We start from the raw sequence: 16,859 nt of genomic DNA, 5'->3' as shown, positions 1-16,859 counted from the left end.
CCTGTTAACTGTGATTCCCTTACCATGTCAGATAGCCGCGATAAAGTGTAAAACAAAACGCAAAAAAGACACTGATACAGTCACATGAGGCCAAGCCTGCGCCAAGGCTGCTGCAAAGCCAGTTGCCTCACAACCTCCTCCACTGTCTGCACAGTTTCCCAGTTTTAGACGATTCGGTGAAACCTAACCGATGATTCGATGATTGGCGATGATTTCAAATTTAATTCAAATTGCTTGTGGCATCAACGATGTAGCCATCTGGTTGCGATGGCCACTATCCTCTTATCTTATCTTGCATCACGGTATCTTGTATTACAGTTCATCGATTTTCTGAAAGTAAGAACGGTCAAATTGACCGCTGTGGTGTTTCTACAGTTAACTACTTTTTAACTGGGCTACTGTAGCTACCTTGCAAACACCGTGTTTTAAAATTAGCTAAGCCTGATAGCTAAGCCTATAGATCGTCAGCTGACATACAAACAGTTCTTTTTTTGTAATACATGGTAAAGAAAAAATGACTGAATCCAAACCAATGTGTTTGATTGATTGATTTATTTATTGAGTTATGTCGTGCATCATAAAAACGCCCAGCCTGCATGGGCTTATAAGACACCATTATTTTCAGAAAAGCAAATCAAAGATACACACAATCCAAGAGGCACTGACATAAAATATAAATAGCAAAAACGATAATACAGGAAACAAAGTTCTCTCATTATAAAATACCATAAGGAAAATAACAAAGGACTATTCTAAGGCTTGTCTCAATGCAGGCATGACTGAGCGCACAAAGAAGGCACCCACCCACGCCCACACCAGAACTGCTTGTTTGACTGCAAGCCTAATTGCACGACCAATACACGTACACACATCGACACACACCCATTTCTGCTTGAGTACGTGTAACTCAAAACCATAGCTAGAAGGCCTCTCCTCTTTCCATAATTCAGTTCATCCTGAACTGTCACAACCTGCACGCACGCGCACACACCCACACACACACTCTCACTGTTCAGCCTGGGGGGGGGATACACCCACCAGTGACAAAAACACAGACATCTACTTTTTTATTTTACATATAACTGTGCTTGCTTTTTCTTCCAGGCCTTTGCAATAAAGCTGGCCGTCTAAAATATTTCATTTTTAACAAACCATTGTAATTTCTCACCACCATCAGTCCAGAGTAATTCAGGTTTTTGTTTTTGCAACGGCGCCCTCAGGTCATCATACAATGCACAATAAAACAAAGTGAAATTTATTTCCAACATCTATTCAATCACACATAGTGCATACCCTATTTTCTTCAGACACAGCAGTATATCTGCCGAATTCAATGGCACATGGCAGGATACCAGTTCACAGCTGAGCACACAGAGACCTCTGGCTTCTAGATAGAGAGGAGTAAATATAGGCCTCAGGACCACAGGATTGCTTCATCGGAGGAACATATGATCTAAGTTTTGGTTTAGTCCACATGCCACAGAAAAAGCTTATTTAACCATGTTAGCATTGCAGCAGAGCCTGTTCCTAAAGATATACACCAGATCAGCCTCCATAAAAACAAGAGTACAGCGCTTTTGTCCCGGAGTGGTTGTGCGCTAAATCCAAATTGAAAACCTTTTTTTTGTTATCGTGCTCTCTGGAATATTAATAAGGCGATTCCAAAGCGGAACCACCTTCCCGTTTTGCCGGATCTCCAGTGGCTCCCATCCCACGTCTCCTTGGATTGCAACAGAGGGGGAAAATATGTGTACCCCAATGTGTATGTGTGTACCCCAAGAAACAGCAATAGCTCTTTCGGCCTTTTTGTAACCCCATACGCCAGCTGCATAGTTGAATGTGGGACAAACACAAGAATCATATAGCTGAGAGTATGTGGAATATCCAAGGTCTGCCACCAACACGTTTGCCACCTGCCCAAATGGAGTCATTGTTTCTAATGAGGTGACTGTGGCCCTGTCATTCTTCTGTAATTAGGCAGAGGTGTTATCAGAAAGGTTAAGCGATAGGGTTTATTTCTGTAGAGTCTGGCACTTACACACTACAAGGTAGACAAGCCTGACTGAAGTCTGTGGGCAGTCCCCGCTTCTTATAATTGAAACGTCCAAGTACATGATTGGTTTTAATAATTACATGCATAATTCTAAATCTGATTGGCACATGGTTAATACATAAGCATATAGTGACATTTTACAAAGTAAAAGGTGGGTTATGTCTGATCATATATCATTAATACTGAATAAGCGCACACCGACCTCTAATGTTCAACATTACAAAGACAGGCTCGAAATCAGAAATCATTATTTGGTCTTTATCTAACATGTTTTGAGAGTCCAAGGGAACATGGCGTCAGACATGGTTTCTCCCCAGTATGGCAAGGGGGAGGATAAGGAAATATGATGTGTAAATATAGGGGGGGAGGGGATTGCAATCACAGACGGGGGGTTGGGTGGGGCTGTTGGGGAGAGGAGTAAATGTGCAGTCACCCTCTCAGAGGGGCTCAGCTCCCCTGTGGCTCCCATTTAAAGTGTATAAGAGAGAACAAAACACACATACACACACACACACACACACACCCAAATATGCAATATTTTCTAACTGCTCATTATCCTCTGGAAGTTTGGTGCCTGGAGCCAGAGGCCTGCATGATAGACCAGTGAATTTCATGCAGTACATACTTTTAAAAAATACACACACACACACATATATATTTCCACCCTTCAACCTCATGAAACCCAACGAAACAATCAGCTGAATATCTTTTTTTGAAAATCTAAATTTGAAGCCCACAAAAGACGTCCAAACAACTTGAAAGAGCTGGAGCAAATCTGGAAGAGGAATGGGTGAAAATCATGGTTGGCAGATATTTACCAAACACTTAAAAGCTCTTGTTGTGGCAAAACCTGCTTCCACTAAATATTAATGTGGGGATCTGAATCCTAGAAATATATTTCAGTTTAATTTTACTTTAAAATTTTTGCTGGCTTATGATTATCTTGTTTAAAATGATCAATTTGAGTATGTTAGTTTTGAATAAAAATATTAAATGGACAAAAATATGAATGTATCATTTTTGTAATCCTGCAAAATTTTTCACATTTCTGAATACTTTTGCAAGGAACTTTTTGTGTAACACTTTTTAAAATAAACATGATTACAGATATTTAAATGCATGTTTCAATTTGCAATTCATTTCTTTCGGCCACGATTTGGTTCAGAATGTTTAGAATATTGTTCTTTAGCTTCTCATTTTGTCTCCTAGATTACTGTCCGCACAGCAGGTTTCTGTGGTATTCTGACTGAGAAGGGTGCCGGACATGAGCAAGCATGTATTACCATATTTTTATCAATAATAAAAAAGAAAAATACATTGCTAAATATAGTCTTGAATTATCCTAGAGGAATGACAATAGCATACATGACAATAGTTGACATACAGTTGATGTAGAAAAAAATTGTTAGCATCCATTGCTACATGATACTCAGTTTAAATGTGATCATGCGAAAAAAAAAAAATCTACAGACTCTGGTAAAAATATGTAATTCTTTGTAATTGTTTTTCACTTTCACCGTAAATTGTAGATGATGTACGCAAAGGCACAAAAAATATGTGGAAGAATAAAGCCCTTCTGAGTACATTTTAAACTGCTGTAGGCATGCGCATGCTTTCTTATATATTCGTATTTGTATGAGGTCATTGTTCCATTAGTCTTTCCATATTCCTTTTTCTGTTGTGCATTTACAGAAAGTATGTTAGTAAGTTTTGTGTGCGTTACTAATATCACCCTTTCATGAACCACTCCCTGCAAATTCTGTTGATTGTTAATAGTGCCCTGACACATGAAAATGCCTTAGTGGTTCTGACGTTTGACCAATGAATCATACAGTATCTGACTTGCTTTGATCTATACTCGGAAAAACACATTTTAGACGCTCAAGCCCTACTCATGCACTTACACAACTTTATCATAAGGCTTAGGATTATGAACGGTTGGTTTATTTCATTGTGATATTATAATTCTGTGAGTAATATCGCGTAAAGTTACTTTAGAATTGAAAGAATTGAGGAAATATTGGGTAGCATTGCTTTGGAATACATCTTATTTAATTTCGGTGAGGCAAGATAGCCTATATTGTTTGTAGTACCCGAACTTGGCGTCATTTGGATATCAATACTTTTAATGGCAGGCCTGGATTTTGGCAGTCTGAATGAATGAGTTATAGACGGTGTATGTCTTGTATGTGTGAGTAACTTGGCATTTTTGTACATTGAAAACGTGTTTTTTATGAGATAGCATTTACTCCTCCCAGCCATTGATATGGAGCCGTTTGCCTGTCTATTCGGTGGTGGCTCTCAGGACTTTGTTGTTTCTTGAAATCCTATCATTTATTTTCCAGCCAGTTTTCTTAATTTCTTCATTCGCCGTGTGCTCACTACCTTTTTATCAAAAAATGAAATTGTGCTAAAGTGTACAGTTTTATCAATAAATTGGTCTGAGTGCATTCCATACTTACCAGGCTGGACATAACCACCATCAGCACTACAAACAAAAACTTCAGCTGTTCTGCATGTCTGTGGACTACAATTACACACAGTCTAAATGGGATTATCATTCTGTCTGTCCCATCACATTATTGCTAACCCTTCTGTGTGTCACATAGTAATGCAATAATTATGCTGCTGGAACCTAAAACTTAATCTTGCATGTCTAACAACTTTCCGTTGCAATAATACAGCTGCCATAAGCTACTGAACAATGTCTGCATAATTATATTGGACATGCAGATTTTACATGATAAATAACCACACACACGCACACACACACACACAGTGATGACCATAATGATTGGGACAAAGACATTTTTTATTGATTTGGCTCTGTATCCCACAGTTTTACCTTTGTAATCAATCAAACAATTCACATATGATTAAAGTTACTTGGCCCTGTGTGTATTGTCATGTTTCTCAGATTGCCCAGGTGTAGGCGACGCTGGCTCATCCCAAATTGGCAAATCCCAGTCGGCAGTTGGCATCTCAGCTTGTCCGTCAGGTGCCACCGGAAGTTGACGCAAAGGCAGGCGTAGAGCACAGGCTTCAGACAGCAAGACAGGCAGCCTAGGGCAGCAGTGACCACCAGAGAGACGTCGACGGCTGCTCTCTCCTCACAGGCACCGCCCATTTTGCTCTCTGCACTCGATCGGACGGTGTCCGCTAACAGGGCGACGTTATACAGCGTCCAGCTGACAAGGAAGAGAGCCACCAGCGCCAAGATCAGCCTGCTGGCCTTCCGCAGCCCCGGGGAACCCTGCTGGAGCCGCGGCAGCATGCGGGAGCAGCAGAAGACCGCGACCACCGAGGGCAGGAGGAAGCCGTTTGGCCATTTAGGCATTGGATATTTTCCAATATTAATATCCTGCATTATAGAAATCAACATTTTTAAGGGGGGCAAGGGGACAGGGGGTGGGGGTGTTGGTCACTCTCCAAGAACGCAATAATGATGCTAGCATAGCAATCACTACAACATTACCAGACATCAGTTCTCGCACACTGTTAAAGTGGGCATATTCTCTGCCAATACATGCATGGTTGTGCTACCTCTGAATCCAAAGTGGTCACACTGACCTCATAGTCAGAGTTGTGTACGTTATTGATTAAATTGATTATCTACAGGTACTACACACATTTGGCATCCCAATAAATATACATTAGGGGTAATTTATTTATTTCAAGTGGTGGAAAATCAAGATGTTATGAGAGACTAAGGGGATCTGCTTGAGGAGTCCATGTTGTGTGTGCTCCAAACGCTCTCTGTGTAACAGTTGAAAATGTTTCACTCCAAACATATTGCTAAAATAGGGCCTTAGAAACTGGTAAATGTTGTTTTAAACTGATTTTTGGAAAGAAAAAAATGGTGTATCTAGGGTGCCTGAAAGGAAATGTTGCACTGGGTCTCACAGGGTTAATCCCGGTTTGGTTATTACACTACCATGGAGTGTTCCACTTTCACAGTTTCAAAATGTCCCCATGAATGTCCTTGAGAGTGTCCATAAGCATGCAGAAAGTAGGGAAGCGTATTAAAGCAGTGCAACATAGGCCGGAAGTGAGCGTGGTGAAAACCGGGAGTGGGTGGTGTTTAACACGGAAGCTGCATTCAATGCCAAAAATCCCAGATTTTTACTGTTATAATCACTGGCACTGCTATTGTTGAGATATGAAAGAAAAGTATGTGTTAAAGATAGAAATAATGTGGTTTGGTATTTATTAATAGATGATAGATAGATAGATAGATAGATAGATAGATAGATAGATAGATAGATAGATAGATAGATAGATAGATAGATAGATAGATGATAGATAGATAGATAGATAGATAGATAGATAGATAGATAGATAGATAGATAGATAGATAGATAGATAGATAGATAGATAGATAGATAAATAGATAGATAGATAGATAGATAGATAGATAGATAGATAGATAGATAGATAGATAGATAGATAGATAGATAGATAGATAGATAGATAGATAGATAGATAGATAGATAGATAGATAGATAGATAGATAGATAGATAGATAGATAGATAGATAGATAGATAGATAGATAGATAGATAGATAGATAGATAGATAGATAGATAGATAGATAGATAGATAGATAGATAGATAGATAGATAGATAGATAGATAGATAGATAGATAGATAGATAGATAGATAGATAGATAGATAGATAGATAGATAGATAGATAGATAGATAGATAGATAGATAGATAGATAGATAGATAGATAGATAGATAGATAGATAGATAGATAGATAGATAGATAGATAGATAGATAGATAGATAGATAGATAGATAGATAGATAGATAGATAGATAGATAGATAGATAGATAGATAGATAGATAGATAGATAGATAGATAGATAGATAGATAGATAGATAGATAGATAGATAGATAGATAGATAGATAGATAGATAGATAGATAGATAGATAGATAGATAGATAGATAGATAGATAGATAGATAGATAGATAGATAGATAGATAGATAGATAGATAGATAGATAGATAGATAGATAGATAGATAGATAGATAGATAGATAGATAGATAGATAGATAGATAGATAGATATAGATAGATAGATAGATTGATAGATATAGATAGATATGATAGATAGATAATGATAGATAGATAGATAGATAGATAGATAGATAGATAGATAGATAGATAGATAAAGATAGATAGATAGATAGATAGAAACTTTATTGATCCCGTAGGGAAGTTCCCTTAGGGAAATTCAGGTTTCCAGTGAGTACAGCACCACAAGTTAAAAAGTTAAAAAGTTAACAAGCAACAAAAAGTCATGGCGTTAAAGTGACAAAACAAGCTGTGGTTTGGTATTTTCCTTCATTAATTTTTTGTGTGACTGTAACCTGCCCATGTATGTAACATTTGTTGTTTAAAGTAGCTGACCATCATCTTTAGACTAGACATTGAAGAATGATTTAATACATCTCTTCATTTTAATCTGGTAGTGAGTTGTACATTTTAATAAAGGTTAATCCAACAGGTTGCTCTGCCTACCAACAAATTCAGCAATTTAATTGATAATTGATATCTTTGATAATAATTACCAAATTCAATAAAATATATTTTATTTGTTGTATTGGTACACTTGTGTTTGACTGTCCCAACAATACAATCAGCTATGCGTTTGAGTCTTTGAATTTATGGAGAAATACTTGGAAGGATTGAATTTTGTTATTATTTACTTGTAATATGAAGTTGTGTTCTATATTTTTTGCAATCCTTTTGAATGTAGAAGGTGACATTACCGATAAATAATGTTACTCTTTTACACTTTGAGCAACAAGACAGTGTCCTGCTTATTTGGTCTGCTTCTTGCTGCTAAAATTAAAGGGAAAAGATTCAATGATCTTGAGCTTTTTTTTTAGTACACATAAAGTTGGTTGAAGAAATACAAGAAGTGGCATCTCCCTCCACCCATAGTTCGTAGTATTGCAGTCCGCAGATGGATACTCTTGGGGGGTTTCAAGAAACAATCACGCGACAACTCGTTTCTTGTAACACAGCACAGCGAGCTTCCTGTGAAAGTGAAAGTAAAGGAGTCGCCACAAAACTGTGGGAGTCGTTTATTCGACGAAGAAGCAATGGCCGAATGCAATTTTGACAACGCATCAGAAAGACCCTCTCTCTTGGAGGCAGACCTAACCTGTCCAGTGTGTAAGGACCTCTTCCGAGAACCAGTTCTTTTGTCCTGTACCCACAGTTTCTGCCATGATTGTCTGGAGCGTAGCTGGGAGCAGAAAGGGATACGGGAATGTCCCGTGTGCAGGAAGAGGTGCGAAGGCGAGCAGCCGATTCCCAACCGTGCGCTGAAGAACACATGCGAGTCCTATCAGAAAGAAAAGGGCCTTTGGGTTCCGCTCGTGGCCGAGAAACGGTGTGGGTTACACCACAAAGAGCTGGTGCTGTACTGCGTGAAGGACGAGGAGCCCGTCTGCGTCGACTGTGTAACGCTGCATAGAGGCCACGAACTGAGTAATCTGGAACAGAGCGCACCTTACTGCAAGGTCAGAAAACAAAACAAAATAAAATAAGAAACGTATGTTGTGTGCTTGTTTTTGTAAACAGTGACTAGCCAGTTTTGCATTTAAACGTGTTTCCCAAAAGTTTAGTCGTCCTTTTTTCTATAACAGGGTGCAACTAGCTAGTGACGCATACGGAAGCAGTATGCAGCTTTATTGAACCAGCTGGATAGTTGACATGTAAACTGTTTTCAAGTAAATCTGTTTTATATAAAAACCATCAATGTTATATAAGTGCAGTGGAGTATGTGCTGTAGAGTGGACAGATGTTAGATTTAATAAACGGAAACCCAACTTAACATAAAGCATGTAGCTCGTTACGGGAAAAGGAAGCTTGTCTGTGTGCAGTTTGAAGCAAGCGAGTCAGGAGTTTAGCGTGGGCCTGAAAATTTCAAAATTAAAGTACCTACGATAAAACCAGCAGACGCTACGCGTAGAGGGTTTTCAGCACCATCTGGTGTCCCTAATCTCTAAATCTGAAGCTCCCCTCCATGACCTCCATTTGTACCAACCCTCTCTTTTTCTCTTTAAATGGAATTCTGTAAATATATATCCGCAAAAACAGCATGAAGTTTATTATAGCAACCCAGAGGCTTTCTATGAGTGGTCAGATGCACTGGTTAATCTATGATCATTTCTAAGATCAACTTCAGTTAAGAAGCAGTTGGGAAACACATCATGAATGAAAGATGCTTTGTAAGATAACTTTTACGATTATAGTGTTGCCAGCACACCTCATTCAACAGCTAGAGATCTCATTGAGCTGATATTTAGTAGAATCAGGTCAAATTGGGGTTAAAATGAAAACCTACAAGATGGCCGATCACCAGGAACTGGGTTTGTCAGCCATGTCTAACATATGTTGAGAATATTTGAAAAATGTTGACAACCTGAAAAATGTATCTATATATAACTTGATTCTTTTTGTTTTAATTTCAGGAGGAACTGGACATTAAATTGCGTGTCTTGGAAGAGAAAATGCAATTCTTTAAAATAATTAGTCACAAATATAAGGCAACATCGGAGTATATCCAGGTAAAGTTGCTGGTTTTCTTCATTTTGAATGAATACAATTCAGATGTGTGAATGAAAGTGTATTTTCAACATAAATGTAGACGTGAATTGAATTTTTAATTTAGTTTATTTTATGGTAAGGCTTCACTGAAAAGTTCAGTGCTGAATTGTATCAGTACACCTGCTTGTTTCTGATCCGAAACCCCCTCTCCCATCTTGATTCATTTACAAATTTGTATTCATTTGTATTGTCGGTTACATATTTATCATTTTAAATCATTTTACCAGAAAGATTCAGGTCTCACTTCTGGAACAAAAGAAAGGCGCATTGCGGATAAGTAGAATGCTTGCGCCAGTGTTTATCAGGACAAGTAATGAAATGAAACCAATGCAAGCGCTTCTATTTCTGTTACTATTACTGTTATTTCAAACTGTTACTGTATGCATACTTTACCTATAATTCCTACAAAATCAATTTTGAAGTGTGAGACTTCAGTGAAGGCACACATTTCACAAAGAATATGTATTCGCTTCTTGATTGCATTTGCATGTAAAGCAGTTGCGTTTCGTGAAATATTCTATGGTACTAATGCATTTTACTCTCAGTTGGAAAAACAGGAGCCCATCTTATGGCTTTTCTCCCCAGAGTCAAGCTCAACAGACAGAGAGACAGATAAAAATGGAGTTTGAGAAACTTCATCGGTACCTGAATGAAGAGGAGGCCTGCAGGATCGCCATGCTGAGAGAGGAGGAGGAGCAAAAGAAGCAGATGATGGAGGGGCGGATCGCCAGTCTTAAACAAGAAATGACTGAGCTGGCTAAGCTCATCCAAACTGTAAAAAGGGAGATGGGGACTGATGTCCTATCTTTCCTGCAGGTACAGAAAGTAACCTCCTCTGATGCTACACAGAGGAACGCCAGTATAATAATAGCAATCAGTTGTGTATATAGAGCCCCTTTAAGGTCCTGTGGTCAATTACCGTATCAGTTGTTTTTTAAAATTATCCATTAAAAACATTCAGTTATTAACATTCATTTTAAAACGACAGCGGTCAGCTTTAAGTCGGAAAAAACCAATACAATGCGTCCTCTGCATTTCTGAACAGGATATTTGTGTTCAGATACAACCTGATTTCATTGTGCCGTTTTCAGCGAAGAAAAGCTGCGATATCTGCTTCAGTATGCACACTGCATAATGTTATCTTTACTGTATATTCTTGGCAAGTCCTTAAACATAGTTCATGCATAGGCTTGCTTATTGTTTTCAGAATTAACCAATGAAGTTAACCAACAATTCTATATATATATAGTTTAATATATGTCTTTCCTCCACAGAATTTCCGAGCCTTGAAAAGAAGGTAATGTGAACCCCCCCCCCCAGTTGGTATCTTTAATTCTTTGCCATGTTATATCAAATTGCTGAGTCCGCACCAGGCTTGGTAAATCCTGGTTCAGAAAGTAAAAGTCTTCCCCAATAATTTGTTCCAATTACCTGTATTTGCTAATTAGAACAATTCTTCAGCCAGGAGGTAGAACTAATTAGTATAATTAGCTGGCTGAGTTCATCTGTGGTAGAAACACATGGCAGGACCTTTACTTCCTGACTCGCTGGACTTTCCACCTGTGGTCCACACCCTTATTGGAGCTGACTGTAGAATGTCACTGCAGAGCCCAGTGGACCGCTGATGATCCTCCAAGTGTCTTCGGGTCGCTCATCAACGTAGCCCAACACCTCGGCTCGCTCGCCTTCAAAGTGTGGGAGAAGATGCAGTCGCACGTGGCGTACAGTGAGTGCAAAAGCTGGAGGACTGCTTTCTTTTATCTTTTCATTGGCATGTTCCAGGAATCATGTGTACAGAGGAACAATGTGTTATCTTCTCTCCCCCCCTCACCCCTCCCTAGCCGTCCCCTCGCCCTGGCGTGAGGGATATTTTGTGGGACCGGCTGCTATAGTTCTAGAAGGATACTCAATATTGTGTTTAAGGAATCTTCCGCAAAATCCCCTTACATTGACTGGGCCTCCCACCAAACACTAAATGAATCAGCCTAGGATGACATCTACTTGGATGTTTGCTTACACAGACACCACTGTTTATTAAAGCAATAAATTATTTAAAAAATGTACTTTTAAAATGACAAACATAGTAAAAACAAATGCAAAATTCAGTGCAAATAGACTTCTTTTGGGGTGGGGGGGGGGCGTGGGTGATGTGCTGGTATTGTGGGTAGGCCTATCAGGGCTTAGCACCACAACCTCTCAGGGTGTGGCTGTTGCATTTCATGTGTCTCTCTTGCCTCCTCAGTCCCAGTGATACTGGACCCCAACACTGCGTCCCCCTGGCTCTCCATGTCTCCGGACATGTCCAGCGTGTATGCCAGCAAGGAGAGGCAGCTGGTGCCGGACAACGCGGAGCGCTTCGACCCCTGCGTGTTCGTCCTGGGCTCGGAGGGCTTCACCTCCGGGCGCCACCACTGGGACGTCCACGTGGGCGACAACCCCAAGTGGATCGTGGGAGTCTGCAAGGACTCCCTGCCCCGGAAGCGCAAGTTCACCATGTCCACCAAGAGTGGCGTGTGCACCATCGGGCTGAGCAAAGGGGTGTACAGCGCCCTGACCGTGCCCCGCACTACGCTCCCTCTGGAGAAGCTGGAGAAGGTCAGGGTGAAGCTGAACTGTGAAAAAGGCACGGTGTCCTTCTGGGATCCCAGCAAGGACGAGCACATCTGCACCTTCAATGAGAAGTTCACCGAGAGGGTGTTCCCGCTCTTCGGTCCGGGCCTTCAAGTCACTCCCATGGCCGTCACTCCAGCGAGCATCACCCTAAACTATGCGTGAGGAGCCAGACTACTCACTTCAGGTAGCCTGAGAAGCTACAAGGTGACCGGCTTTCCCTGCTTTGCCTTGCTTTTTGCATGACCGTGATGAATTGTGAATCAGAGTGATCAGGAGAGGAAGGGAAGTTCTTTGAGAGGCTGATTTGAATATTTTGATCTTTCAGATTTAGGACTTTAAATCTTTTTTTTTGTCTTTACTGTCCATCTCAGATATTTGGTAGGGGGCTTTAAATGAAAAATTCACCTGGAAAATGTCATTAGAAAATGTGCTGCTCTTTTCTGTGTGGGGAGTGGGGAGTGTGGCTACAGTGCCTGTAGCGTGGGATCAGATTGCGGTGGAGCATTTGTAGCTACCTAACTACTGAAATGACAGAGGTGCAGCACAAATACAGCAAAGCTGTACATGTAGTAATGTAGCTATATACAAATAGCTATACAAACTGAGGTGAATGGGCAGGGTTGAGAATGGAGGAGGAAACGTATTTGATTGTAAAGACAGGACCACAGCAATGCAAGGCAAAAATCCTGCCTAGTGTGCCTTTCTATAAAACAAAATCCTCAGATGAAAACAGTGCCCTTAAAAGGACACAGATGCCTTACCGTTGGCCTCCATCTGTGAACACATAACTCACATTTTCTGGATGAAACCCTCGGATCACTAGTCAAGTTGTGAATTTGAAGGAAAGGTTGATGAAAGTGAAGCCTAAAGAGCATTATATGGCAGTTAGAGGTACAGTAAAGTAATACAAATTCATATATTTGGAAAAGGACAAGGAACAAGCCCAAAAAGGTGAATGTCCCACAGTGTCCCCAGTCAATGTCCTGATATCAAATCCACTGAGAATCTATGACACTGAAAATTTTGGTCCACAAGCATCGTCCAACCAACCTGAAGAACCTGGAGCAAATCTGCCTAGAAGAATTGGGAAAAAATCACTCCAGACAATGTAGATACTTACCTCAAAAGACTTAAAGCTCTTATTGCAGCAAAATATGACTCTATAATGTTAACGTGTGGTGCTTGATTTTGCATGCAGGCACAAGTTTTTCATTTTCATTTTCTTCAAAATATCTGCTTGCAAATAACTCATTTTGGCCTTCTGAATTTTCTGTTAGAGCACATGCATTTACAATTGAAATACTGATTGTAAAAATGTGTCTAAGCATCATTTGTAATGCTGAGAAATTTAGTTGTCAAGGCGTCTGAATACTTTAGTCATATTCAGCTTCATAATATTGAAGTATTTTGTCTATGTAGGTGCAGGTACCTTTCCTCTGTCAATTGGCAACTTGGTGTGCCAGTATATCATTCTTTTCAATTTATCTGTATGGGGACTGTATTGTTATTACAATGTGAAATCGGACTACCAAAATTGCTGAATACAACAGAATTGTACAACTTATGAGAAATCAATATAACCTATATATATATTTTTTTAAAATATTGCTGCAGCTTATCTACAGAAATTTCTTCAAAGGGGTAGTTCCCCCAAAAATGAAATTCTGGTGTTTCCACTTAGCCAAAGTAATACAAATTAGACAAGTAGATGGAGTCTGTCCATCCAAATAGTCTTGCTGAAATGCGATGAGTTTTCTATATATTCGCTGGAGCTCACCCTGATAAAACGCACCCTGTGGGGCCATTTTCCTCTGGCTTCGAAAATGTGCCAAAAATTTACATCAGAAAAATTCAACAGTAATGCTTCTTTCCAAATATAATTCTGCAGTTTGTGCGAGATGTGTAAGTGGAAACATACCTTCATTTCATTTTTGGGTGAACTACCTCTTTAACATGTCTAACATGTCCACAAGAGGGTGCCTAAAACTTGATAAAAAGTGTACAACACCAAATAAAGTTTTTTCTTGTTTCAAAAAAGGCACAGATCTGATTTATTTTAGTAATAATTACCGAACATGATATGGCAATGTTTTACTTAATGAAAATATATTGTATAACAGACATGTATTACAGTAGTAGCAAATGAGCTTGACGTTGGAAAGTGAGAAATCTTAACTTTAAGATGGTCATCGGTCTCAAGTGTTTGCATTTACTTTTGTGGATTTACGAACTTGCTGCTTATCTCAATAATCCCCTGGAAAATGGTCCCAACACTTTCTCTGAACTGTCTCTCACACCGGGGCGGACGTTTGATGTCATGGTTGAAAAGGTGCCTAAATTTCATTAAAAATAATACAGTTTTAATATCAAGACAATTCGTCCCATTAATTGTAGAATTTGAGAAATTTGAGAAATTGTTCTATGCGAATCCAATCAATATTTGTTTTTGTATTCCCTGAATCTGAGAACATTTAGTTGGTAGTCAAGTCCTGAATTTGATGAAAATGAGAGGAAATAGAGAGAGGAAATGAGAGATTGTATAAAATAACAGTTAATGAAGTATATATTATGCACAGACATGGAAAAAACTATATATTTTCATTCTCATACACAATTGTTCTTTTTTTTAACCTTTTTTAGCTGCTTTTGTTGAGTAATTATATATTTTCTCAAAAACGTAAGTGTCCAAATAATTGGAAACCAAAAACAATTAAAAATTGATAAATCTTATGCACTGAAATTCTACTTATTTAAATGAATCTCGGACTTCAAGAACTGTATAGTGGCTTTCCTTCACTTTCTGTTTCTCTAGGGTATAGAAAAGAGATAAAAAAAGATATAAAATCCCTTTGTCATCCATTTCTATAGTGACAGCCAAAGAACTGTCAGTTCAGCAGAGAGACAGACGGTTGTTGTCCTAGACAAGTCAGGGAATGAGTACCAAACATGCATAAATCATTTTAAACGTACCACAAAACACTATTAGGGCAATAATCAAAAAGTTTTGCACAGCTGGAGCCATTGCAAGCTACCTAGGAAGAGGGTGCAATACATGCCCACATGCATAGTGAGGAAGATGGTGAGGGAGGCATAGACCCCAAGAATCACAGTTTAAGAACTGCAGAATTTAATTGCGTTTTGGGTCATCAAGTCTCAAGTTCAACCATAAAACACCACCCCCATCCCAACAGGCTCTTTTGAAGGTTTACACAAGGAAAACATTTACAAATTCAAGTGTCTGGACTTTGTCAAATGTCATTGAAACTGACTGGAACCAGGTGCGATGGTCAGACAAGACTAAAATTGAACCTTTATTGAACTTTAATACACGGTCTATTGGATTTTTGAATATATAACACTAAAGGGGTCAACCCAGGTTCAAATCTGTGTAGGGTTGCTCTTATTTTCCTCATGTCAGTTTCTATTAACTGTATGCAAAACACGCATTGCCAGTTTTTAAAGTTGCACTGTGCACTTAAGCCACCCACTAAAACTTTCTGTGTGCAACTTCATTAACATAAATTGTGATGTCAATGGTTTTTTTTTTTTTTTTACAGGAATCATTTTAATATATTTCTGGGCCATTTGTGAATGCAAAAAAAAGTATTAAAACGACACATGAGCAAAGAATTCACAGATTTCAGTTTCCTGGAGCTTTAAGCATTAAATGAATCATTTACACCAAAAAGAATAAGCAGTTCCTTGATACATTTTTATTATAGGATTGAATTTCACATCGCAGAATTGTGTAGTAAACGTGACACATAAACAGAATCTGATCATTATGAATCTGGAGCTCCCTTTGAATATCTTTCACTGAAAGTTCACAGTAAGCGTTTTGCGCGTTTATTGAGTCTCGTTACATTACATTACAGGCATTTGGTTAGACGCTCTTATCCAGAGCGACGTACAACAAAGTGTATAACCATAACCAGGGACAAGTATGACAAAAACCCCAGAGAGAAGTACCGGTCCAAGTGCAGGGAACAACCGCATCGTTAATTCATTTAAGCAAAATAATGTGCTGTCTTAGTCTTGCATGCGTAAGCTAAATTTGTCCCTTAAGTAGGTGTTCGCTTTGCTGAAGTCAGCAACGCAAGAGAAAGCAGACTGAATTTTCTTCAACAAACCTGTTGCTGTTCAATATGTGCCAGTATAAGCACGCATCAGACCCTGTGTTGGGTTTTTCAGTATACTTTTACATACATCACCAAAAGCATTTCAGGAAATACAATTGCCTTCTCTTAGTGGAGTTTTTGCACCAGTCAGTGCAGTCAAGCAAGGATAAAACCAACGGAATCTTTTGTAGTTTTTTGGCCTCCACAGTTATGGCATGCAGTAGATGGACTGAACACTCCCTTGGCACCAAGCTGGGAAAAGAGCCATCCCAACTTATCTGAGGGCAAGTGGAAGAGACGGGTGACATCATGGACCCAGTAAAGACATTATATAGCTGTGTTGCTACTGTAGTTTAAGTGTCTGTGCAATGTGTTGGTTGAGAAACGGGGTACTCTAACAATTACCACATTGGCTCCTGAGCAGGGAGATTCTGCCATGGCAGATTTTG

At 39.2% G+C, this 16,859-nt stretch overlaps 1 protein-coding gene and 1 long non-coding RNA gene across 3 annotated transcripts; both read left to right on the top strand.

Annotated features, from left to right (window-relative positions):
• Positions 1 to 5,488: 5,488 nt before the first annotated feature.
• Positions 5,489 to 7,938, top strand: LOC135234331 (uncharacterized). The gene is made up of 2 exons (XR_010324085.1): positions 5,489 to 6,229; positions 7,357 to 7,938. It is a non-coding gene; the product is annotated as an uncharacterized LOC135234331 (long non-coding RNA).
• Positions 7,939 to 7,966: 28 nt separating this feature from the next.
• On the top strand, positions 7,967 to 12,866 carry trim35-28 (tripartite motif containing 35-28). 2 transcript variants are annotated; one of them, XM_064298795.1, is made up of 6 exons: positions 7,967 to 8,589; positions 9,544 to 9,639; positions 10,265 to 10,495; positions 10,954 to 10,976; positions 11,287 to 11,405; positions 11,922 to 12,866. In XM_064298795.1, the coding sequence occupies exons 1-6, from the start codon at positions 8,167 to 8,169 to the stop codon at positions 12,452 to 12,454; spliced, it is 1,425 nt and encodes a 474-aa protein (XP_064154865.1). In that variant the 5' UTR covers positions 7,967 to 8,166; the 3' UTR covers positions 12,455 to 12,866. The 2 variants fall into 2 exon arrangements, with proteins under 2 accessions (XP_064154865.1, XP_064154875.1); XM_064298805.1 differs by lacking the exon at positions 10,954 to 10,976 and having other exon boundaries at positions 11,264 to 11,405.
• Positions 12,867 to 16,859: the final 3,993 nt, after the last annotated feature.

Source organism: Anguilla rostrata, chromosome 1 (genome assembly GCF_018555375.3).
Source record: "Anguilla rostrata isolate EN2019 chromosome 1, ASM1855537v3, whole genome shotgun sequence".
Lineage (NCBI taxonomy): Eukaryota > Metazoa > Chordata > Actinopteri > Anguilliformes > Anguillidae > Anguilla > Anguilla rostrata.
Note: the sequence above shows the minus strand (reverse complement) of the source record. Positions and strands in the feature narration are given on the sequence as shown.

Coding starts and splice junctions, on each gene's coding strand:
- trim35-28 (XM_064298805.1), top strand. CDS start 8,167: ATGGCCGAATGCAATTTTGACAACGCATCAGAAAGACCCTCTCTCTTG. Junction 9,640..10,264: donor CAACATCGGAGTATATCCAG/GTAAAGTTGCTG, acceptor TTTTCTCCCCAG/AGTCAAGCTCAACAGACAGA. Junction 11,406..11,921: donor GCAGTCGCACGTGGCGTACA/GTGAGTGCAAAA, acceptor TTGCCTCCTCAG/TCCCAGTGATACTGGACCCC.